Raw genomic sequence first — 25316 nt, 5'->3', positions numbered from 1 at the left:
GATGTCTCTGGAGGTGTTAGCAGACCTGTGAGCGAGCCAGATCCACTGCCCTCCTGCCTGCCATCAACGCAGAGAAGCCTGGTGCTGTTTTTCACTTCTGTGCCATAGGAAAATAGGGATCAATAACCCAGCTCAGCCCTGGATCCGGGCACATCGGAGGAAACATTCCCCATGATTTTAAGCTCTCTCCAGAGTCTAGATTCTCACTGTCTCTGATGCAAGATGCCCGGCGGAGTTTTGTCCCTGCCTCAGCTCGTATCTGAGCTCACTGCAGAGCCTCTGCTGTGAGAACGTGCTCTCTCAGTCCAACAGCTAGTGGGGATGGGCTGATTTTTCATCCCTTTTTAAGCAAAAGTCACATACCTCATTTTTTTTTCCTCGTGTCAATTGAACTCAGACTTAATTGCTATTCTCAGCAAACAGGTTGCTGCCCTCTCCTCCTGCCACTACCCCCATCTTCAGTGATGTGCTAAGGCTATAAATAATTGAAGGCAGGATCTCCTCTGTTGTGCCCTTTTTTTGTGATTTGTATTCAGGGCTGCTCAGGGTCTGTCTCAGCCCAAGAGGCTGCACAGGCCATGGCTGAGCAGCTGTCAGAGTGAGGGATGGTGTGAGGATTCTCCTGGGAGTGCAGGCGTGCATGGCAGACATCAGCAAGCAGTCTTGACCGTGTTCCTCTTGGAATAAAAGCCACAGGGCACAAGCTCTGTACATACAAAAGTTTTATTTTGTTCTCAGGAGGAAGACTGAGAGAACCATCCTTACATGACATCAGATATTTTACAGAATGTAATATAAAAAAAAGAAATACATATATATTAAAAAATACCTTGGAGTAACTACATGACACAGCCAAGAGTACAGTTCATAGTGTATCTGCAAATTCAACCTTCCTTAGGCCTTCTGCTCCTCTACAAGGTCTACAAATGGCTTTTTGGATGATAGCAAAATGTCAAAGTGGCTCATCCACTGTTGGCTTCTTCCTTTCATGGCAAAACCAAAGGAGGAGGAAGAGAAAGAGAGGCCTGAAGGAGGCTACAGGCATGCAGAGAGCACAGCAGGCAATTTTTGCGTGCTGCTTACAGCTATAGGAGGGCTTTGCTGGCAAGTGAAGGAGAAGGTGTCCCTGCTGAAGGAAGGTCAGCTCACCTGACCTAGTTCCTTGTTGGGACTTGTCTTCATGGGCCATGGAGGTACGCTGGGAAGACATGAATACTTCTGGTGTGTTAGGTGGGTTTGAGTCAGTCTAGAATGACTTGGACACATGCAATAGGCCACAAGAGCCATGAACAAACACTGAACACCATTGATAAACTGTAAATCAGCTAAATCAGTGGCCTCAAAAGCAGTTAAAAGGGACTAGGTTCTTGGAAGAATGAATAAACTCTCATGCAAGACTAACCAGGCCCCTGAGAAAGAAGTGAAAGCCAAGGAAGGCTGTTTTATATGAAATTATTCTGCTGAAAATAAGTATTGCTTAGATACAGCCACTGTGAAGCTGTCTCCTGTTGGAAAAGTTTCCTTGGGAGGTCTGCTGTGGCTGGAAACCACAGAGCTAATCTGGGTGTGGGACTGAAGAGGGTTTGAGATGATAGAAGATTGGAGAAATTTTTGTGGCTGGAGGTGAGGGTGATGCTGAGTCCAAACCCTGCTCCGTGTCCTTGTGTCCTCTGTGGGTCACTTATCCCACATGGTGGGATACAGGTATCCCGTCTGGGCTGGTGATGTCTTGGCAACCATGGCTGAAGTTTAGGGCTAAATGTGGATGCATTCTCACATCCTTGGGGCCAGGTGGGCATCATCTGAGATGCCACCAGGAAGGGATGTTTATTTGCTTATAAAAATAATGGCAAACCCCCAGGACTCTCTCACTACTTGCACAGAAAAGGAGTTCCTCAGTGTGGGAACCTGTGAGTCCCGGTCCTGCCCACATAAATTTCCTGCACTGTCCATCGGCTCTGAAGCTCTGTAGTTGCATCTTCTGATGGACAGATGTGGCTAGAGAGTCCTGGGGGTGGGGGCAATTCCCTGTGTGCGGCACAAAGCTTTGGTGTCAGGGAAACGCTGCCTCAACTGCTGTGCCTTTCTCCTGGCTTGGAGGGAGGCTCCCTGGAGTGTGGGTGAGGTTTGCAGATGGGCAGCACATGCAGAGGACACCAGCTGAAATCTTGTCCTTCGCCCCCTCCCTCCAGCTCCCTAGCAAGCATTTCCTAAGAACGCAAGCGAAGGGATGCGGGACCAAGCGAAACAAATGACCTGGCAAGGGCTTGGCGTGCGTGGAGTATCGTGGCTATTGCTTGCGAAAGACCCGAGTCTGGAGCACATTAGACAATAACAACAACAAGAAAGGGAGCCGCGGTGGCAGCAGGCTGCTTAGTCACTCATCTCTCCAGCTCTGGGTCCAGAAATGTCCACCTCTCTGAGGAGCCTGTTTTCTGCTCCACCCAGTCCACATAGTTAGAGACCTTGGTGTACACACCATACACCTGCTTGCTGCCGCACTCCTCTGGGCCACCCCACGAGACCAGCCCTTGGGCCACCCACCTCCGCGTTCCTGGGTCCTGGATGACGAAGGCTCCTCCGCTGTCTCCTAAACAAGTGTCCTTCCCCCCCTCATAATAGCCGGCACAGAACATGTTCTCGGTCACGCTGTAGTTGCCTGAGCGTGACTCATAGCTGGTCTTGCACTCGGCGTGCAGCACCACGGGCAGTTTAACATACTGCAGGATGTCAGACAGGGTCCTCATGCCCGAGCTGATGATCTCGTCCACCGTGATGTTGGGGTTGGAGATCCCCCAGCCAGCCACCAGCCCCAGTGTGTTGGGGTGAGGCCCCTCCAGCTCGTGCTCAAACTGGGGCAGGCAGACAGGCATGACATACTTCCCCATGGTCACCTTCTCCTTTAGCTTGACCAGGGCGATGTCATGGTTGTAGTTCTGGATGTCAAACTCCTCATGGAGGATGATCCTCTCCACCGTCCTGTTGACAGCGTCCATCTTGTTCCTCACATCATGAAGGGCCAGATAGACGGTGACGTGCTCCTTGGAGACGGGGATGACGGTCTTGTCCCGCCGCTGGGACCGGAGCACGTGGGCGGCCGTCAGCACCCAGGACTCTGAGAGCAGGGCCCCGCTGCCAAACCATTTGTCGTTGGGCACCCGGGACATGTCCTCCACCACAATCAGGGCCTGCCAGGGGAAGAAGCCGGGCTCCGCGTTCCGCCCGCCAATGATGCGCTTGATGATCCCAGGCAGAGGACGAGCTGGCCGGCCACACACTGGGGACAGAAGGGACAGGACAGTTACTTCCAGCTCATTCATCTAGGGAACAAATGAAAAGGGGTATCCCTGTAGATTATGACACATAGCTGGTTATCTTCCAACCAAATACTCTCGTTTGTCTTTTTTGGTTTTGTTTTTCTTTCCATTTTCAGTTTCTGGAGTGATTTGGCTAGATCTACACCACTTCAAAAGCAGAAAGGCCAAATGAGTAATCCTATAGCCTCACTGTGTGACCTGTGGGCTCACCCAGCCCTTCCCAGACCTTTTAGGCACTTGCCTGGCTCCTGCTCAGTGTGCCGAGAGACCCAGGGGAATGATGGTGGGAGGACTGGAGCTTGACATCACCCCAGTCTCACCCCACACTCTGAGACCTGTCACGAGGTCTGTGTTCTCACAGCCATGGCATTTGCCCTCCTGGAGCTGCTGTGGCTGGAGAAGGCTTGGCCATGGGATGTTGCCTAGCACCATGGGCTTTCCTCCTGCATCTCATCACCCACAATTCTGGCAGCCAAACCAGAACCTCTCTGCTCAGCTCTTCAACAGACCCAGAGTTAATGCCTGAAGAGCCCTAACATGGTGCCTGGTTTGCTTCCAGGAACTTTATCCAGGCACAGTGTTAGGAAAATGAGGGGCTCAGGGTGCTGAAGGTGGCTCTAAGAGGTTGGACAGGGTGGGGAGGGACAATCCTGTCCCTTGGGACATGACTGTTGGTGGTGGGACTGATTCCTGCCTGTGGCAGCACTGTGGAGGGGGACTCCCAGGTGGCTTGGGGATGCTGATGTCACTGGGAGATTGTGGGAGCCTGTTTGGGCTTGTCCGACATCTGGAAGAGTTCCAAATCACAGCAACTCAGGTGCTGGTCTCCTCCCTCTGAGTCTGCAAAACCCCCAGGTCCTCCATGGAAAGTGCTGGGACTCTGACTCAATGCCACCTGTGCTGTGAGGGGAGGATGCAAAGCCACACAAACAGAGGGTCTGACCCCTTAGGGTGATGGGATCAAGGTGAGAATTGGTCTTGGAACCAGTGCAGGAGCACAGGGAGCTACTGATGTGGATTTGTTGAGGCTGGGGTCTGTCTCTAGGAAAAATGTAACTCTAGTAGGGAGGGAGCATGGTGAATGTGTCTCTGCATGTGCTCTGCACCCCTGTCCTTCCCAGTGCTGAAAGGAATAGAAAACATGCTCAGGAAAAGAATTCCTGTGTCCCAGCCCAGCTGCTCTGCTGCACCGAAGCCGACAGCTGTCCCAGGGAGATGCTTTTAGAGGAAGTGCATCCAGCCAAATATTTATTCTATTAAATTACATATCAAAAATGCTGACCAGGCTGTAAATGCTCCCACTAATGGCAGAGGCAGGCATGGAGCAGCCTGGAAGAAAGGTTCCTATTGATGGGGAGGTGCGTGAGACACAGGGGAAGATCTGAAGAGCAGCTGGCCAGCTGCTGCCTGCAGATGCCGATCTCAGAAGAGCGTCACCCTCTCTCTGGGATTTTCCATTTTCCTGAAGTCTCTCTGACTCCTGTCACTAATCACAAGGCCTGGAAATGGCCCATGAAAGCAGCTCTGGCCCCAAAGCTGTCCCTGTATGCTCCCAGCTCAAATTAGTTCAGGCTGAAACATCAAGCAGAGATGCAGAGAGCAGCTGCCACAACAAGAGCAGCCACAGCCCTGGTCTTGGAGTTTTGTGGGATGTAGGGAATCTTAGGAGTCCTTCCTCTAGCCTTGCAGTGACTCAGCATGGCTGGAGTGCAGATACCCTCCATGGGACTGGGCCAGTGTCTGAACACCAGGGAGGTTGCAGCTGCAGCTGCTGCATGGCAGCTGGATCCCTGCACCTCTCTGGAGAGCCATCCCTGCACAGCCCATCGAAATCCACACCCAAACTGCCTCCAGGCCCGTGACGTGCCAGTCAGCCTGGCCCCATGCTTGGCTATGGCCAGAAATTGTCCCAGAGACTGTTGTTTAATCCCGAGCAGGCGCCTGGCCTGGAAACTTGCTGGCTGCAAACATTTCTGCCACTGCTCAAAGACTTGGGATGTTTCCTTCCTTGTAAAGCAGTTTGGTTTTTCTGCAAGGCTTGAAGAGGTGATAATTGCTACTGGATGTGTACACACTGCCAAGAGGAGCTGATAGCCAGGTAATGCTCTGCCCTTGGCTAAAGCCGTCTCCAGGGATGCTGGGGGCTGAACATGGCCAGTGGGCTGCTGGTTTGCTTGTGTGCTGGAGAGGGGAGCTTGGGGAGCCCTGACAGCTGGGATGGCTGTGACCCCCGTGCCACCACTGCACCCTGACCGTCTGGGCCAGCTGGGATAGCAGGAAGCCTCTGTCCCAACCACCCTCCTGGCCTTGCATTGTGGCACTTGGATATGTATAGCTGAGGCATGTGGCACTGTCACCAGGAGCACAGTTCCTGCACGGCAGCATCCCCTCCCTGCGTGTCCCTGCTCTGCACCCCTCCCTGTGGGAACCAGCCACCCCAGCAGCAGTACCTGGTCGGCAGGATGGCAGCTTTGTCCCCAGCTCCTCGCTCCTCCACTGCCCTGATGCATCACACGTGTAGGTGGCTGAAAGAGAGAAAAGTGTTAGCTGGGCTCTGGTCCTAGCATGAGGGATTGTCCTTTCCAGTGAGGAGACCTTGTCCAGCTGTCAGGGACCTTTGAACCTTTTAGAGCAGGAAGTGACCTCCCTTTTAATGCCCTCTATGCTCCATTGCCAGGGGGGCCATGATAGCCCTGCCCCCATGCAGGGACATGTCTCCATCCTCAGTTTCATTGCCTTGAGCTGTCTGCAGGGCTGTGCTATGGCCTCAGTTTCTGCTGGCAGCTGCCTCCACATAAAAATGCTGCCAATGCCCATTCTGCTAATTCATACGGGATGCTGGGACCATGTGCCGGGAGATATAAGCAAGGAGACAAGAATGCAAGGAATTCTTTTGGCTTTGCTTGCTGAGGGAGGAGAAGGAAGAAGGGCTGGGCTGTGTATGCACCCTTTCTACTGCCCAGAACTGGGTCTGAGTGGTACAGAGACCTGTGGTGCTTGATAAACCACCTTGTGGTTTTTCTGTGGTTGTGGACCAAGGGGGATGGCAGGAAAATCTCAGCGTGATATGGTCCCACTGCTATCTGCTCAGCTTTGTCTACACTGAACATTTGGTATGAGGAGCCTTGCAGAGCCCTTTCTGAGGCTGCTGGACCTGGTGCTCTCTCCAGCAGCAGCTCCTTTCACAGAGACACAGAAAATTTCATAGTCTGCAGGGAGCAGATGGCAGGGTAAGATGGCAGAATACAGAATACCCACATTGCTCTGCTGAGGCTGTGAAACACTCAGGCAAAGCAGCCAGCAGGGCAAACTCCATCCTACCTCGTTGTGGAGCAGGATTTGTCCAGTCTGACAGTCCAGGCAGGGCAGACACAGGGTTTGGTATGAGTAGGCTACATCCACAGCCTGCTGTTTGCAGAACACCCTGGAGTTGCCATCCCAAGCTCCCCCCACTTGCATCCCGTGTGCCCACCCTCCCTGTGCCGTGGGGATGTGGCCTGGCCCCACTGCTCACCGGTGCTGTTGGGGGCCATGTGGTAGTAGGGGTGCTGGCAGTGGTACTGGATGGCTGCTTGGTAGGTGGTCAGGTTGTTCCTGGTGGAGAAGGTGACAAAGCCGTGCTCCAGCTCCGGCGGCGCTTTGCAGTCAGCAACTGAAAGCCAACACAGAAGGGGGGTTGAACTCTGTGCTGTATCTTGGGGTGTTCAGCCAGCCAGCAGGCAGGCAGTGCTGGGCTTTGGCATGGGGCAGTGGTCTTGTGGGGCAGACCAAGGGCATGTATGTATGCTGTATCCCTTTTCTCTACGGCACTGCAGGAGGCACATCCTGACATGGCCTCAGGTGGCAGCAGAAGGCTCTGTCCTGGCAGGGCAGCCTGGCTCTGTGAAACCCTCCCACGGCCACCCTGCACAGACAGAGCATGTGAGTGGCACCATGGAACACCAGCAGGATGTCCTGTCCACAGGCTGTGTGACCAACACCCCTCTCACTGGAGGGAGACCCCAGTGCTGGGAGCCCCTCCATGTAGTGCAAGATCTCTGCTGTATCAGTGAGAGGGGAAGAAGCCTGCTCTGGCAGGTTAGGTCTGTTTTGAGATGGTCCCAGAGTGTGTCTCCGCATTGTAGAAGTGGGCAGGGAGAGGCAGGCAGTGATTCACCAGCTGTGCATCAGGGGTGCTCCTCTATGCACAAGGCTTTGCTGAGAGCACAGCCCCATCCTTCCTGCTCTGGTCTTGCTCAGCCAACAGTGCTGATGAGCATTTACAGATCAGGTGGAACAACCCTTGGCCCTGGCTGTCCTATGACTGCAGGAGATGAAGGACATTGAGTGTGGCTTGGCTGGTGTGCAGGCAGGGATGAGGCCAGTGCATGTGGCTGAGACCAAACCTGCTCCATCCCCCAAGACATCAGCAGGGTTGGATCTGCTTAACCCATCCCTGGTCTTGACTCAGGGTCTGATGGAGGGAGAAGAAGTTTGGGGTGCCATTGCCCTTCCCCATGGCCTGTCCATGGTCCCCTTTCTCCCCATGATCCCTCAGAGTGTTCTGCCCAGCCTCTCCCCCCAGCTTGTCTGTGGTATTGGGTTTGTACCAAACACACCAGGGAGGATCCCAGGCTGTGGGAGGGTTCATCTGCCAAATCCAGGAGTCACCTCCTTGGAGCTGAGCCTCCCTGCTAGGTGATGCTGTGCAGCCTCCCCCTACCCCATCCTGGGGGACCTGCTCCAGTGGAGGGAAGGAACCAGGATCTGCTCCTGCCAAGAAATGTAGTGCTGTGGAGCTGGGTTCTGCTATGTTTAGGATGAGGAGTTGAGTAGGGATATGGTGCCTTTGCAGAAAGCAGGTCCTGTGGATCAGGGATGATGTGAGGTCTGTTGGTTTCCATGTGCTCCAGGATGCAAAGGGGATGAGAACAGCAGTCCTAACTGATCCAGGCTAACAAAAAGAGAATTCACTAGATGTAGTAGCTGAAACCAGGGATATGTATCACTGCTCAGGATTGCCCAATTGCTTGGGTGAAAAAGCCTGGTTTATGGCAAAATACTGCAGCTCACCATTTACCAGGATCCCTTCAACTTTCTGTAGAGACAGCAAGTGATGGGATGAGTGTGTGGGTGCAGGAAGGCTTGGCGGAGACTCTGGGTACCTGTTTCCTTGCAGGAAAGAGGGAATGAATGTCGGGGGACCATCCTGGCTTGCACCTCTACTCTGGGGTTGTTTATGGCTGCAGGGTAGCATTCACTGTCCCTCACAGCCCATCTCCCCCCTCTTTGTCCCTCAGACCTGGGCAGGCCTGATTCCTGGAGAATGGGTTCTTGTAGAGAGGTGTTGCTGCACCAGTGTCGCAAGTCCTGCTGAAAGGGTGAGGGGAGGACCTTTGTTCAGTGAGCCTTTCTAGAGTTTTCCCTCAGGAAAGGGGCCATTTAGCATCTCTGTCTTTGTAGGACCAGAAGTGGACCGACCTCCCCAAAACACACCTCCTCCTCCTCTACTCCCAGCCTTTGGTCCACATCCCAGTATCCTCCTAGTGAAGCCTCCAATGCCCTAGGGAGTACAGGGTGCATGGCCATGATTCCTGGGGATGTGAACAGGGCCAGATACCAGGCTCTGACCTCCTTCAGCTGCAGTCATCCTGAGGCCAGTCCATCCTCACCTCTGCCAGGCCAGCCGAGGGGAGCAAAGGGGAAGTGGAGGAAAATCCATCCCCCTGTGTTGGTACCAGGGCTTGGTGCCTGCAGGAAAGGGCTGGCCAACCTGTCCTCCAGGCCTCCCTATCAGGAGGGTCTGAAAGGCACCAAGACTCTTGGAGAGAGGAGAGGAAGGAGTGTTTCTTATTTGTGATGCTGGGCCAGTGAGGAAGGACAGTGGGAGACTGAATCCAACCCACCAACCAACCAACCAACCGGGCAGCTGTGCTGCAATCCTTGCAGGGCCACCTTGGAGGGGGGCCGAGGCGGCCCAGGAGTCTGAGTGGAGCGGGAGGGATGCAGAACCCGGGAGCCAGCAGCAGCACTTGGTCCCCAGGCAGCAGTGCTGGGGCCAGGTGGGCCCCCTTCCCATGGGGCAGCGTGTCAGTGGGAAAGGGGGGCTCGACGCCAGTCTCCTTCACCCTTTTAGAGACGGAGTTAAGAAAGCACCAGGCGTAGGGGTTAAGAGTGCCATGCCGGTTAGACAAGCCACAGAGATGGATTTGGCAGCCAGGCCAGTGGAAAGGGAACCGGCCCTGGGTACTGGACAGAGCAGAGGGGCATCGAGACAGGCTGCCCGTCGGGGCGGCATGGCCAGCGCCAGCCTCACGCGGCCACTTGCTCCGAGCCGGCTCTTCCCTCTGTCTGGTTGTCGGCTCTATCTGCAGCTGCACCGAAAGCAGAGGGGAAGGAGGAGAGCAGAGAGAGAGAAAGCCCAATTAGTAGATGAGCAGAGAGAGACATGCAGGAAACCCAGCCCCCAAAACACCAGAAATCGTTAATGAGCTCCCAGTGAGCCATGCCAGGGTGCCGTGGATGCCAGCAGAGCCATGGCCCTGCTGGGGACCCCCTCGCTCTGCTCAGCCAGGGCAACCTGGGGGCAGCGGCTGGGAGAAGCTGTCACAGGTTTCTGTTTAGCCTCTCCAGGCTATGGAATTGGATTTTATCCACTTTGCTGAGAAGTTTTCTATTTTCTGCATTGTTTGTGCCCTGCCTCGCACAGACATCCCGGGGAGGTGGGAGTCTTTGCAGTCTGGAGGCCTAAATTGTCCATTTAGGGGCTTCTTGGCTTTCAAAAAGGCCTTAGAAATTTAGTGTGGTGAGTCATATAACACAAGAAGGGATCAGTTCCAGCCCAGCTGGAACAATGCAGGTAATAATTTCAATTTTCTCAAAAAAATAATTCTTTTTGGTGTTAAAAGTATTTACCTAGATTTTGTTCTAATTTTTAGACGATGCAAATATTTATCTGATCACTGTTCAAGCTGGATAAAATCAACGGGAAACTGTGGTAATGAGAGTGTAGGAGCAGGGAGATCCTTAGTAGGGCAGAGGCATCACTGACTCCACAGTTTTAAAGGAGCCCTTTCAGATATTAATCTATTTAGCAAGTCTGAGAGCCTCCCAATTTCCATTTGGCTTGAGAAAACATGAACTAGAACTCCAGAAATACTTTTTCTTCTAAGGTAAGATGCACAATATTTTTAAAAGAGTCTGCCCAGATGAGGAGAGCCTGGATCCCAACACCCCTGGAAAGCATTCCCTCCTGCCTCTCCTGGAAGGACCTGGGACAATCTCTGACCACGTTTGCTGCTTTTCTCCTCTCCGTGCCAGCCTTACAGCACTGAGCAGCAGTGAGAGCCTCCTTGAGTGCTGAGAGGTTTGGGAGAAAGGGAAAAGGTGTGATCAGGTACATCTCCCAAGCCTGAGCTTGGGAGAGAAGAGCTGGGTTAGATGAAAGAGAGATGATTCAGATTATCACCTGTCCTTTCAAACGGCATTTATTTTCTTCTCTCCTTTTCTCCCATTTTATGGGTTGTAAATATTTGGACAGTTTTCTCTCCCCTCTCACTTATCTGAGCAGTTCCCAGTTTAGGCTAGTACCTGGAACCTCTCTAATGCCCTGCATCTTAATAGCCTCCATTGGGAAGGAAATTTGGACCAGGAACTAGATTATCCCACATTGTCCCAGGTCTATCTGACAGATGCAGTTCTCAAGAGCCAGGCTTGCTCTTTCTTTGACAGGGAGACAGCAAAGTGGCTCACAAATCAAGTTATATGAGTAATCTAAATAAAAGCACCGATCTCCTGCTTGTGGCATTTGGCCTGAGCCCCGTTATGTTATCCAAGAACAAGCCAAAAGAGCTTTGCAGGGTTACGTAGCCTCTCTGGCTGGGTTCATGTCTCTGAGTAAGGAACTCCACTCTGGCAGGGCAGCTCCCGCTAGCATGAAATGATTTTAGCAGGAAAAGGACATTGGCAGGGTAGGGAAGGGCGTCCTTACTTTTGCAGATAGGGATCTTGTTACTCCATGTGCCGTCCTTCAGACACTCGATCTGGAAGGAGTCGCTTTCCACGTTATCCTGTGCAGAAGGTACCAAAGGAAAAAAAACCCTATCAATGTTCAAGGCAAAGAAATAAATCTCTCAATAAAAAAGGAATTTCTTGGTGATTTAGTCAAGTCATATCCAACATCCCCTGGAAGAGGACTTTTTAAGCTAAAAATTGCAATAAAATCATAATGAAAAACTTGAGGAGTTTTCTTGTTGCCAGCAACTCAGTGGCATGCTGAAAGCCAAAGAACTGGAGTAATTTATTCCTGTTGTAAGTGATGGGATGGGTAAGGAGGCAGCTCTGCGTGAAGAATGGAACTGGGAGGAGATCAGAGAAATACATAAGTCCGTGCTGGAAGTCAAAATGGGCTACTGGCTTGGAGGGAAGACAGCCACCCTGTGAGTCAGCCACACTCCCTGTGGTTCTCAGCTGTTTCCCAGAGAGAGCCTGCCAAAATCTTGCCCCTCTTGACTTGCTGAAGCTGTCCCCAAGTCCCTGAGGACCTCCCAGTCAGTGGAGGCTGGCCTCTGCAGGGCTGCTGAGACAGTGCCCACTGAGATGGGGGGGCAGGCAGAGCCCTGGCAGCTCCCTCAGGGCTTTTGCTGATTTTTTCTCTGGCAGAGGTGCTGGGCCTGACATTCTATGACCTTGCTGGCTCCGGAGGGATGCTGAGAGGGTGGCTCAGGAAAGTGCCATCTCCTCTTTTCCTCTGTGTCTTTGGAAAGGAAAGGTGTTGGCTCTCAGAGGAGGTGTTTTCCTTGCCCCAGGGAAGGGGGTGAGGATGGTGTGTGTGTTCACTCTCCCAGACATGCGATGGCTTTCAGAGGAACTATCCTCTTCTTCCTACCCATATTCCCATCTCCGTGTCATCAATCCATACCTTCAGCACTTTGTATCCAGTGTTGCAGCTGATGACAACCTGGTCTTTGAAGGTGTACTTGGCTTGGGAAGGCTCAATTTTCCCATTGATCGGAGGTTGCACCAGTGGGCATGGGTTTCCTTTGAATAAAAAGCAAATGAAGATAAACAGAGGAATAAATGGAGCACATGCAAAGTCCCAGCTCTTCCACCCAGCCCACGTAGCAGAACCTGAGCATCTGTGCCTTGCTTTTACTCTTAGTCTACACTGGCATGGCTCAGCCAGGCTCTTCTAGAAGGCATGGAGGCTCCAGGTCTTTCCTTCAGTCTGTAATTCTCTGGCTTTGAGCATTACAAATCTGGGAGTTAATAACAGTAGCTTGTGCAATTATCCTGCCCAAAATTGCTCTGCTTTGCAATGTGGTCTTGTTTCAGAGCCCAGTTGTTGTAGGGAAAAAAGAACCCTTTGGAAGGAGGGCTTTGTGTTGTTTTATGTCTCTCCTCTTGTGATTTCTGAAACAGATCCTTTCTGGAGACAGGGTCATGGACCACCAAACTCATGGTATCCACCTGCAGGCTTTATAAAGCCCTTCCCATTCCCAAGCCCAGCAAACAGAGGAAAGCAGCAGTAATTACCAATTGCTGTGTATGACAATTTCCAGCCCCTGTTCTCTCCAGAGTTGTCACTGTGGAAGCGGATCTGCACGCTGTTGGTTTGGGTTTCAATGCGTCCTGGGGACTTTTCTCCACAGAAAGGTCCAAACTCCTTTTGGCCTGCTTTGATCTGCCGAGACAAAGATGAGTGGGTGGTTTGAAAGGGCTCTTTGATCCCTGAGGCCAAAGGATGAAGCTGCAGTGGGGTCAGTGGGGTTCTAGCACCATGTGTTGGGGGGGATGTAAACAGAAAGAGGGTCACTGTTGGCTAAAAGGGTCCCAAGCAGATGTGATAAGACATGGGGTTCAACAGAGCACAGAGCTCCTGCTGATTCCATCACCCCTGTTTAGACTGGGGCGATTTTGATCCCATCACCAGGGCACTGGGGATGCAGAAGGCGAGTGAGAGAGGAGGAGTGTGCAGAACCCAGCTCACCTTGATGTGGTCATATGGACAGGTCACTTCAGGGTGGTCTTCCACATCAAAACTGTCCTCAAAGTTCAGGGTGATGAAGAAACCCTCCTCCAGCTCGATCCGGTACAGGCAGTCCGAGCTCTTGGGGTAGGGGCTGGGGAAGTCGGCGCTGGTGATCACCCCATTCCTCTGGGTGTAGAGGTTGTCACTGCACTCCACTGAAACACAGCCATGGCTCTGTCAGGGCCCTGGCAGTCATGTTCCAGCCCTGACCATACTCAGGAATCTTCCCAGTGGAGTGGGGTCTGTTAGGTGATCCATGGATTCCACATATGGGTACCTGGATCCCAAATATGTGTCCATGCAAGGAGAATCTCACACAGCCAACTTCCAAATACGCCCATGGCACAGAAGCCCTGGGCTGAGGGCTAGTCCCAGCTAATCTATGATACAGATTCAGAGCAGGGACTAAACCTTTTAATTTCTCTGACTTGAGGAGGTCTCTAGAGCTTAACTGAGGAGCACAGCCCCTGGGAGAAGGAGTCCCAGACTACTGATTTCTAGGGCACCTCATCCCTCCTGGGAGCTAAAAAAGGCTGTTTTGCTTGTGTTTGGTAGGCCCTTTTCAGAGACTACTCAGGGACCCTCTGGGGGCCCATCCCTGTGTCTGGTCTGTGCCTGTGGTACCTTTGCAAGTCCTGTTGTCGGAGTGGAGGATGTAGCCGAACCTGCAGGAGCAGTAGTACCCGCCAATGTAGTTGTGGCAGTAGTGGTCACAAGCCAGCTCCTCATCACTCTTCTCCAGGCACTCATCCACATCTAGAACGGAGTTAACAAGGAAGACAGGTCACCCTGCAGCTCTCCACACGTCACTTCCCGTGGGGACATTTGCCACTACACTGAGAAATCTGTTATCCTATGTGGTGGGTCACATGAGCACCCAGTGAGTCCCACATGGCCCAAGGGCTGCACACGAGCTCTTCTTTTGCCAGGGAACCCAAGGCTGACCTGGACTGTGATCATTACAAGTTTGCTACCCTGTCCTACAGGCTGGCCCTGCAGGGTCAGATGCTGCTCACCCACGGCGGTGTAATGGGCATCGAAGCCGGTGAAGCGTTCCTCATTGGAGAAGTCAGACCTGAAGGTGAGCCCCATGTAGGGCCCTGGGGACAGGATCACTTGCTGTCCTGGAGCCTGCTCTGTGTCCGTTGTCTCCCTGCCACAGAAGGTTGCCAGCTCCTGGTCCTCAGTTTCAATCTGTTAGCAGAAAGAAGGGGTGAGCCCAGAGAGCCTGCTGTGTGCTCCCTGGTGGTCAGGCTGGGACTGGAATCATCCTCTGTATCCAGGAGCTCACACCTCTGCCTGTGCTTGCCCAGCCTGTCCCCTGCCAGGACTCACCAGTGTCTCCTTGGGGCACAGGGACTCAGGTCTGCCTGCTATGCCTGGAGGCACCTCTGAAGCAGATGCTGAGAGCAGGTAGCATCCAGGATGTGGGGAAGAGCTGGGGGGTGTAAGGGGAGGATGCAGGGGAGGAGCCCGTTTGGGAGGTGGGTAGGGACATGGGGAGGTGGTGCAGAAGAAGGGGTGTGAAAATCGGTCCTGAGCTGTGTCATTCCCAGTCAGAGCTGTTGGTACCTGAGATGCTTCCCCTCACCTCTTCCCATGGCTCAAACACTGATCCACATAGCAGCATCGGTGTGAGGAGCCTAGAGGAGTCCCAGCCTACTGGTTTTGCATCAGCTCAAAGCAGCAGCTGTAATTTGTTTCTGTCCCCTGGGCTGCCTTTGGACAAGCTTGGTCCTGTCCCTGCCACCCAGGCTCTCTGTCTGGCTCCAGATCTGTGGTTCCAGGCACTGCTGGGACTCCGACCACGCACCCAGAGGGCTGAGGAAGGGGAGTGATGTTCCAGGGTGCCCCGTTTTTGTATCAGCATACTCAGTATTCTCTATGTACATCCCTTTAAAACACAGCCTTATCTGTGCCTTAAAATACTGTAATCCCTGCAGGAAAACCTCCAATTTTCCCTGGAAACCTCCTCCTTTCCTTTTTCCTCACCGTTTTCTCCTGCATTGATCCATCTCCTTCTCCTACACATCCCATCCCAACCCCTGTCCCAACCACGACCTCTCCCAGGCAGGTCCCAGCACCCTGCCTGCTTTGCCCCAGGGGATTTGAATATGAATAAGCCTCGGCAGAGGAATGTGATGAACACCACCAGCCAGCCTGCCTCCGCTCATGCCAAGCCACCTCTATAGAGGCTGTGATGAAGTCTGCAGCCCCCCAGCACCCCCCCAGCACATGCCTGGGGAAAACAGTCCTCTGCTCGGGGCCCATGGGGTCCTGGAGGTGTTGGAATGCTGTCCCCAGCTTGCTTGGCCTCAGCAAGGTGAGACCCTTCTCCGACTCCATCCCTGTCACCTAGAGACCCTCAGGATGTGCCTGCTGGGGAGGGTCTGGGGCTGAAAGGGAAATTTCCCAGAGCTGAACAAACAGGCGGAAACTCGTTCACACCAGGGAAAGCCAACATGGAAATGGCAACTCAGCATGCCTTGACATTGCCTCCAGATATTTTCCATCCTCTCATACAAGCTGGAGCTGGCCAGAAAAGAGAGACACTTTCCGATGATAAATTTTGGGAATTTCAAGAAAAAACACGCACCCTGCTTTGGGGACAAAAACCCAATTGAATTTTTTTATTTTTTGTAACAGCATTCTGGGGCAAAAAAAGAAAACAAGTAATTTGTGCTCCATCTGGTTTCAATCCCTTTGAAATATACTGTGGTGCTTTAGAATTGCTTTTAAATCTGAAAGATTGTTTTGAAATGAAATACTGTTTCAGACTGAAAAACAGGAGTGCCATCACCAAAAGTGAAGGAAAAAGGCATTTCAGCCCTGTCGTTCAGACTTGGCCGTGCCAGCACACAGGACACAGCCTCTTCCACAGAAAATGCTTTTTCTTAAGGAAATCTGTGGGAAGGAGGAATTTCCAGCCAGCTGCTCTGTGTGGGGCTCGTGGCTGCACCTCTGCCAGGACTCAACAGCCACCGTGTGAGCTCCCATTGCTCTTCCTCAGCCCCAGAGAGCGCAGGACCTGGAACACAGCATTCCTGAAGGGCGGGAAAATCTTCCCGGTGCCCTGTGTCTCGTCTCGAGGATGCTCCAGGCATGGGGCCAGCCCCAACGCTGCCCCCAGCATCCCTGGATACAGCCCGGGAGCGGCAGGATGGGGCCCGGGAGAGCTGTGCTCTCCTCACTGGAGGTATCACAGCCCCTTATCTGAGATGGGTCCCATGCCCTGAGCCACAGGGAGCAGAGGCAGCCCTTCAGCAGTAAACTAAACAGAGAGGTCATCATCCCTGGTTAATATTTGCTACTTCTGCTGGGGACTGTATACTTTTTTGTAGATCATTTACATCCAGCGAGCAGGCTGGTAATTAAATCCTGGTTGTTTGTTTGGAGTTTCTCCCTCTCGGGTCACGATGTCGACGTTTTCACTAGAGAAGATGTGTCCCTGAGGGAAATATCAATTGCCACAGAGAAATTCCCTATAAAAATACGCTGAAAGAATCCTCCTTTGAAAAATAAAATATAGTGACACCCTTGTGCCTTAAATTTACCCTTGCCAGTGTCTCCTGCTGTCTTCTCTGTTTCTTCTTGTATCCTCAGTCCCTCATTATGACTTCTGCCCTTCTGGATGGAGGCAGATTGGAGTTCCTCCCTGGCTGTTGCCCTATCCCTCTGCATTTTGGCTGGTGCTGTGGCGAAGGGGTGTCCCAGGCTGTGGGGCCCCTCTCTGCCCCACCCTGATTTCCGCCCTTGGGGGCAGGAGCTGGGATGCCCTGGCTGGCAGGAAAAAAGGGCTGCCCCAGGGCATGGGCTGCTGGGGATGCACTGATGTTCCGGAGGTGCCTCCTGCAGCCATAGGGTTAACGAAATGCCAGAAACACCGAGAGGGATTTGGCCCGGCAGCTTGGTGTCTGCTGCCGGAGAGGAGCAGGCAGTCGGCAATACGGAAACACAGCCGCCACCCGCCCCCCCTCTCCAGCCCTCCAGGAATGCACTAATTGGACTCATGAAGGCCAAACATACCACTTGTAATATATATAAATGGCTCATTAGGCAGAGAAATCGCAGTGCTGGGCTGAAGACACTGGGAACATGACATGGGCAGGAGATGCTCAGAGCCAGGGCAGGGCATGAAGTGGCCCCCGCCGAGCGGCCCCGCAGAGCGTGGCAAAAGGCAACACCCAGAGCAACGGGGCTTTTTTCCCCGCAATGCTGCTGCTACTCACTGTTGGGAATGAAGCAGCGACAGCCCCTGCAAAAGCCTCCATCTAAGTGTCCTGGAGATCCTCTCCCTAAGATACATCACGGGTCCTTTCATATGCAAACATGAAATTGCCCTGAATTTCCACGGGAACACACGTGGCAGCCCTGCCATGGGGGACAAAGGAGGATGGCTGGTTTCCTGTCCTGTGGATTTAGCTTGGTGTCCAGAGACTGTGCCCTCCCGCATGGCAGCTGCACCCACATGCCCTATTTCTGGGCAAAGACTGTTTCCTGGAGGGGCTGGGGGTGAAAAGAGACCCAGGCAGGATGCTGGGGTCCTGCAAGAGCTGCTGACTTGCCCCCATCCTATGACTGGTCCTACTCCTTCCCCTGCACTGAGGGTAGCTGGTCCCCAGTGGCACAGGGGAATGGCCAGTGCCACCAGACACCTCTGCACAGAGCTACCAGGATGGGAGAGACAAGCAGCAAAGTCCTGGGCTCTCCCTTCCTCCCAGCTGCCTCCTGGGGTTCACTGCTCCTTTTGGGACCCCACACTCCCAGGGAATGAATGACCCCCTGGCTGGGGCTGGCTGGCAGGACCAAAAGAGGATGCTCTCCTCCTGAACCCCCAGCTCTTGCCAGACCTTGATTTGTGCTTTTTCTCCCTCGTTTAAGCACAGGAAGGTGTACATGGGTCCTGTGCACCCTTCCTGCAGCCTCAGACTGGGCATGCACTGCCCTGAATGAAAAACCAAGCTTGTTCCCTGGTCCTGCATGTCCCCCTCCAGTGCCTCATCAATCACTGATGGGGTGTCCCCCCATCTTCATTCCAGTCAAGGAGCTGGCTGTAGATGGCTGCCAAGCTCTTGGGGGCTGATTTCATTCCAGAGCTTGACTGAGCGATGTGCAAAACCTCATTAACAGGTCCCCAGGCTCAGATCCCTCTAATAAACTTGGGGATTTACTCATGAAGGCCCCTCAGAAGCCAGGATTTCATTGCCCATCTCCCTGCCTCTGCTACAGTGCTCCTCAGTGATACTATTTGAGTCACTTAACGTGATTTCCTGGTCAGGGCTGTGGCTTTTGGGATGTCCTGCGCCAGTGTTGGAGACTTGTGTGCCAAAGTGTTCATAGCTGGGTCACCCCAGAAAGGGGGTCAGACCATGGTGAGACCCTCTGCAAATGAGGAACCCCCAAATCAGTTCCCTGTGGACAGTGATGAGCTGGGCAGAGCCTGCTGAGCAGCATGACAGAGGGCAGGAGCTGTAAGCCCAGGGTGGATGGCTGCTCCATCCCTGTTCCCACGTACCTGGCAGGTGGCTGAGAGCAGCCATGCAAAACCTGAGGAGAGGCTGTATCCAACGTGCTGAGGGCCAGAGTTTGGCTTCCCAGCATGTGACTGGTGTTTTCTACCTGCATGGGAGGCTTCTCCAGGTGGGTATTTTGGGGATGGCTGTTCCTCCCATTCCTCCTGGCTCTCTTAATTACTGAAGTGCCACTCCCTCTCTCTGCCATCTCCATTTGCACAAACAAGCCTCCCATCCTGTGAGCATTTCTTTAGGAGCCACGTTCTTTTTATATATATACACACGCGCACGCGTGTGTGTGCACATATATAAATAAACAGCTATTGTTTTAATTAGCCATTGTTTCAGAGCTCTGGAAACTGTTCCCTTCTGCAGACCACCCCGAAGGCAGAGGTCTATGCCAGTTTACAGCTTGGATCACCCTGAGCTTGCCACTTAGGATGAGCTTCTACACCGCTTAGGATCTCCAGTGTGTGGGCAGCCAAGGAGAGAGGGAAGCAAAGACCAGGGCACAGGGGCTTTTTGCCTGTCCTGAGCTGAGTCCCCACCTGCTCAGCCCCTTTTTAACCTTCTCATGGCAGTCAAGATGATGAAGACCTGAACAAACAAGAAGGTGTTTCTTCTCACACACAGAGGCATATAATCATATATTTAACCTGTGCAACTCTCTGGCATGTGGTGCTGCAGGGTTTAAAGTTACCCATGAGCTCAGAAAGCAATGGTACAAGTTCAGAGATGGGGAATCCATTGAGCACTGTGGAACACAGAGATCTGCCTGTGTTTCTGAGCTTCCTCACTGGGACCAGCAGAATATTACAGAGAATCACCTGTATGTACCAGGTCTGTAGTCACATTCTATAGCCATGCACTGTGGCCTCTGTCAAAGAGCGGGCTGATGCTGTTTTTACACCTTGTACTGGTGCAGACAGAGCTGGACACACAAACCCAAGGAGGAAAACAGCCACAGAGTCATTCACTGCTGTCCTTAATGTTTTCTAAGCCAGTGGTTTAGTAGCATCAAGATTGCACCCTTACCCAGCAGAGTAACCTCTGGATCTCCCGTAATCCATCCATTTTCATCACTTTTCAAATGTAATTCTGTGGCGGAGGCTCCGCAAGCTGAGTTACAGCCCCGAGCAAATTTATACAGCTGAGATCTAAATCCCTGTGAAAAATACCGCCTTCTTATGGAAATCCAGCGGCAGGGAGAACTGTGGTGCCAAGTTGGCACCGTGGCCAAATAACAGGGAGCCTTATGAAAAAGGAAAAAAGAGCAGGGGATGAAGGGCGGGAGGAGGGGTAAAGCTTGGAATGGGGAAAGTTTCCAAGAAATCTGTTCCTTGAGCTTATTGGGGTTTTAAAGCAATATATCTCTATATATGTCCCTGGCCCTTGTGCTTGGAGAAGATCCAGAAGCAGAAAGAACTAATCAAACCTCAGTGAGAGCTGTTAGTAGCAGAGTAAGTGCCAGCACAAAGGGGAAATTAAAGCAGGGAGCAACAGATCCTGGAGGAAAAAACACACAAATGTTTGCTTTGTTTTCTTAGGTCAAGAATAAAACAATGATTTCAATTATCTGGCAACTAGCACCAGGGCCAAGTTCTGTGGTTCCAGACCTGGGAGCAAGCTCCACCTGCCTCTGTGAGGAGGGGGAGGGTGGAGCTTCTGCTGGGTGATGGTGTAGGGTATGTTCAGCCAGGCAACCCTAAAATGCATCTGCTTGCTGCTGCTGGTCTGCCAGAAGCACCACTCTTAACCATTTTCAAAGATGTGGAGAGCCCCCCTTGTCCTGGATGTGAAGGAGAGCCCTGCTTGGAGAAATCTGTGGTGCAAAGGCAAGGTTGGTTTGTGGCACTGCAGTGTGTGGGCACCACAGTTTTGGGTGGGTTACTGCCCAGGAGTGAAGCAGACTGAAATATTTGGAGGTTTTGGCCATGACAGCTCCCTAGAAACCTCCACAGCAGCCTCAAGCTCAGGTCTAACCTTTCCTTTTTGCTTCCTGTGGGGCTGGACAGGGTGTCCTAAGAGCCTGCAAGGCATGGCCAGGAATGCAGGCTGGCTGCAAGAGGCACCCACAGCCATGGCCTGACAAAGTGTGCCCAGCTCAGGGGCCCTCCTTGCTGGCATCAGAGGGGCACAGGCTGGTGTTTAGCCACAGGTGTTTTATCAGCCCATAGGTGTGAAAATCCCATTGGATGCAGTAAGAATTAGGTGCCAAAATACTTTCAGAAATCTGTTCCTCTGTGGGTAAGCTATGATTCTGGTGTCCCACTCACTATAATTCCAATGGATGCTGCCAGCTTTGTTCTCCCTGTGGTCCACTGGACTTACAACTCCTGAGCCCAATAAAATGGGGAAAACTGTCTTGTTTCCAGCTTTTCCAGCACTACCCTTTCTCAGCTGGCCAAGCAGCTCTGCTGTCTACCCCACCATCTGCCCTGAGATCTCACAGCTCACCTTCACATAGTCGTATTCACAGAGGTAGGATGACTCCAAGTCAAAATGCATGAAGTACAGCTTGATTTTAAATCCGTCAGGCACAGAGATGTTCCATGTCATTTCCGAGTCACTGGGATAGGAGTCAGGGAAGTTGGGAGACTGGATCTCCCCAAACATGTCTGTCAGCTCCACGGCATCTGCCACGCAGAGCAGCAAGGCACAGAAGGGCCAGGCCAGGGGGTACCTGGAACACACATGTGAGGAGACGAAATGAAATTCTGGCAGTGACAACACCTGTTGAAGGCTCATCTCTTCTCCCAAGTGGATCCTGCGAGAGGAGGTGCAGCACCATGGCACCATGAGCAACCCCTGGGAGGTAGAGGTGGGAGCTGCATGTGGCTCCCATGAGGGGAAAGCCCCTTTGAGAGGTGGGTGCCACAGGTGCCACATGTGATGCAAAGGCACCTCCACAGCTCCCAGCCAGCTTGAAGTGCCATCAGGAGCTCGGTGTTTCCCATGCTTCTGGGAGCAGCAGCCATTGGCAGCGCATCCGTTAACTAATGGACCTCTGGTGGGCAAATCTTCATTTAATGGAAAAATAAACATAAGGATGCTTAATAAAATAATGATGCTTTCTAAATTGGTTTAATGAAAACATCATGGCAGTAGCTGCTAAGTATCATTATTATTATTATTACTGCTTAGCCTCGTCCTGCCAAATCGGGATTATTAGCTCTCAATAAACAGCACACATCTTTGCAGCTGGGCAAGGATGGAACCAGGCCCCAGCAGTGCAACCCAGCATGTTACACTCTACTTTCCTTCCTTCTTTTCTTTTCTTTTCTTTTCTTTTCTTTTCTTTTCTTTTCTTTTCTTTTCTTTTCTTTTCTTTTCTTTTCTTTTCTTTTCTTTTCTTTTCTTTTCTTTTCTTTTCTTTTCTTTTCTTTTCTTTTCTTTTCTTTTCTTTTCTTTTCTTTTCTTTTCTTTTCTTTTCTTTTCTTTTCTTTTCTTTTCTTTTCTTTTCTTTTCTTTTCTTTTCTTTTCTTTTCTTTTCTTTTCTTTTCTTTTCTTTTCTTTTCTTTTCTTTTCTTTTCTTTTCTTTTCTTTTCTTTTCTTTTCTTTTCTTTTCTTTTCTTTTCTTCTCTTCTCTTTTCTTCTCTTTTCTTTTCTTTTCTTTTCTTCTCTTCTCTTCTCTTCTCTTCTCTTCTCTTCTCTTCTCTTCTCTTCTCTTCTCTTCTCTTCTCTTCTCTTCTCTTCTCTCTTCTCTCTTCTCTCTTCTCTCTTCTCTCTTCTCTCTTCTCTCTTCTCTCTTCTCTCTTCTCTCTTCTCTTCTCTTCTCTTCTCTTCTCTTCTCTTCTCTTCTCTTCTCTTCTCTTCTCTTCTCTTCTCTTCTCTTCTCTTCTCTTCTCTTCTCTTCTCTTCTCTTCTCTTCTCTTCTCTTCTCTTTTTCTTTTGTCTTGTCTTCCATTTTTATTTCTTTCCTCTTCCTCTTCCTCTTCCTCTTCCTCTTCCTCTTCCTCTTCCTCTTCCTCTTCCTCTTCCTCTTCCTCTTCCTCTTCCTCTTCCTCTTCCTCTTCCTCTTCCTCTTCCTCTTCTCTTTTTTTTTCACCCCAAATGGAGAAGCACACAGGGGCTGAGAGCCATAGAGGTGTTTTGTCATCAAACCCATCTTTTAAAAAATCTCGGCCTGAAGAGTTTGTCCCAGCTTGTTACCAACTTGTTTATCCCAGAGGAGGGCAGAGAGAACAGGTAAATCTGTGGTGGTCCAGCTGACTTCCCACCAGCCTCGAGCTTCTTTTGACATGAAAGGGAGCATAGACTCTGTGCAAGGAGAGAACACCACCCGTGCTGGAGGTGTGAACACAAAAGCTATTGCACAGGACCCAGAAAGAGGAGCACACCTCAGGCTCTTTACACATAGCAGAGCATACAAAGGAAAAGAAACGTGCAGGAAATAAGAGCCATTAGAGATGAAAATTTCTAAAATAGGCACTAAGGCCTGGCAAAGGCTTGTAGGTGTGTACAATAGACATTGGAACTACTCACACACACACGTACACCTGATATCAAAATCAGGGCTTGATTTAGATATTCTGGTGAGGAAACTGAAGCTGCATTAGTGAATTATTTTTAACCTGTCTGTGTTCCTTCAAAACCAGGACAGAAAATTTCTGGGGTTCATTTGTGTAGTGCCATCACTTTTCTCAGCTCTTTATTACAAAGAAAAGTAAACGGGAGCTGAGAAATTTGGATTGATTTTTCTTTCAAGCAGTGAGGTTGAACATGCCCTTTTCTGACAGCTTTTCTGAAACCACAAAAATGTGTGAAGGGAAAAACTGTTACTCCTCTGGTCACAGTACATACACAGGGCTGGATGCTGAGCTGGTGTAAATGGGCATCACCTCCTCCATTTCAACAGGCTGTTTTCTTGTGTGGCTCTGCTTTCCCCTAAGCGGGGGAGGCAAAACAGCGTCAAACTTCTTCCCCACGACAGGAAAGTCTTAACCTCATGTGAAAGTGATAAATGACCGCGGTGTGCACAGAAACCTGAAGCCCGTGCAGCAGGTCCGTCCTCGCTCGCACCTTTTGCCCTCGGCCGTGGGAGAGCGGTGCCCGCGCCAGGATGTCCCTTTGCCTTTGCCGGGATGCCGGCGTGCAAGCTGGGCTGCGGCACGAAGCCGGGGCATGAGCAACGCCTTATTCGCTCACGGATACGGGAACTGGAGCCGCGGTCATCATCGAGAAACCTTCCTCAGCAGGACGGCCCCCCTTGCTCGGCCGTGCCCTGAGACCACGGGGTGCAGGAGCCCGGGGTCAGCCCGTCGCGGAGGTACTCACCTCATTTTGCTGCTGGGAGAGTTTCCCGGCGGGTTTGGTGCGGAGGATTGATGGCTCGCTCGCGGGGGACGGCTTTGCTTCTTCCCCAGCGCTCCGCTGTCCGCCTTATCTCTGTCCGGAGATTTGCGAGCGTGTGTGCGCCTATGTGTGTGTGCGTCTGGAGCTGTCTGGCATTTTCCATGCAGGTCACGCCTTCCCGTGCCTGCAGCCGTTCCCCACATCCAGGCAGGCAGCAGGCAGGCAGGCAGACCTGCCCGCATCCGAGCCCTCCTCCCCGCCCGCCTCTCCCTCCTCTCCGCCGCGGGGCTGCCCTGCGCTCCAGCATTCAGTGGAGTTTTTGTCTTCCCTAATCTCCAGAGTTTTGTGTGTGTGTGTATGCCCATGCACATTGTGTTTTCTCTCTCTCTTTTTCCCCCTCACAGCCTGCTTTGCCAGATGGCAAAAATTTGCCTCTCAATAGGGTCTGAGGCTCCAGCAAAAACAGAAGGCAAGAATGTGTGAAAAAAAACCTGTGCGGGGATAAATAGCTTTAGTGGCGGTGCTGCCGCTGGGATCGGCGCTCGGGAATTGCTTTCAGCATCTCTGCTTAGTGCTGAGCAGCGTTTGGGATGTGGATCTGGCTTCCAAGAAACTTTGGAGTTGTGACAGTCCAAATAAAGTCAAGCCCTAATTTGCATCCTCCTCTAGAACTGAGGAACTGCCGGATTCAGTATTTTGTCCCAGGGCGAAAGAGCAGCTTTAGATGTGGACTCTGCTCAGGACTGAGAACTTTAAACACTTAAGTTCCAGGTTTTGAGCCCGACTCCCTCCTGCTCAGGAAACAGGTAAAAACATGAACACTCCCCGCCAAGCCACGGGAGATTTATCTCCCCTCCCTGTGCCAGGCACAAACCAACCCAAACTCCCCTGTCTGCATAGCTAAGTGGGAAGAAGATCTATCTGGGCTGCAAATAAAGGAATAATAGCATGTAGGACGTCAAAGGATGCAAGCGACTCCCTCATTCAGAAATCGCCTTGGACACACGAGGAGCAAAACTTTAATAGCTGTTTACCAACTTCAGCTTGAGCTGGTTAATGTAAACCCCGCAGACATCCACTGGCAGGCACGGATACACAAGCGGCATGTTAAAAGGCACACAAAAACAAGAGCCGGGAAGAGGCAGGGAAACAGGGATGTGCTGGCACCACTCCTGGAGCAGC

General features: G+C 51.9%; 1 protein-coding gene across 1 annotated transcript; it reads right to left on the bottom strand.

Moving 5' to 3' along the window:
- Nucleotides 1–709: 709 nt before the first annotated feature.
- On the bottom strand, nt 710–24376 carry MASP1 (MBL associated serine protease 1). The gene is given in 13 exon segments (XM_069024684.1): nt 710–3277; nt 5768–5842; nt 6832–6969; nt 11287–11365; nt 12217–12335; nt 12831–12978; nt 13285–13481; nt 13951–14082; nt 14343–14520; nt 21297–21522; nt 24117–24253; nt 24256–24354; nt 24356–24376. Coding segments are annotated over 13 exon segments (2445 nt in total). The 3' UTR covers nt 710–2381.
- Between the last annotated feature and the right edge of the window lie 940 nt (nt 24377–25316).

This window comes from Aphelocoma coerulescens, chromosome 9 (assembly GCF_041296385.1).
Source record: "Aphelocoma coerulescens isolate FSJ_1873_10779 chromosome 9, UR_Acoe_1.0, whole genome shotgun sequence".
NCBI lineage: Eukaryota > Metazoa > Chordata > Aves > Passeriformes > Corvidae > Aphelocoma > Aphelocoma coerulescens.
This window is presented reverse-complemented; position numbering and strand designations above follow the sequence as displayed.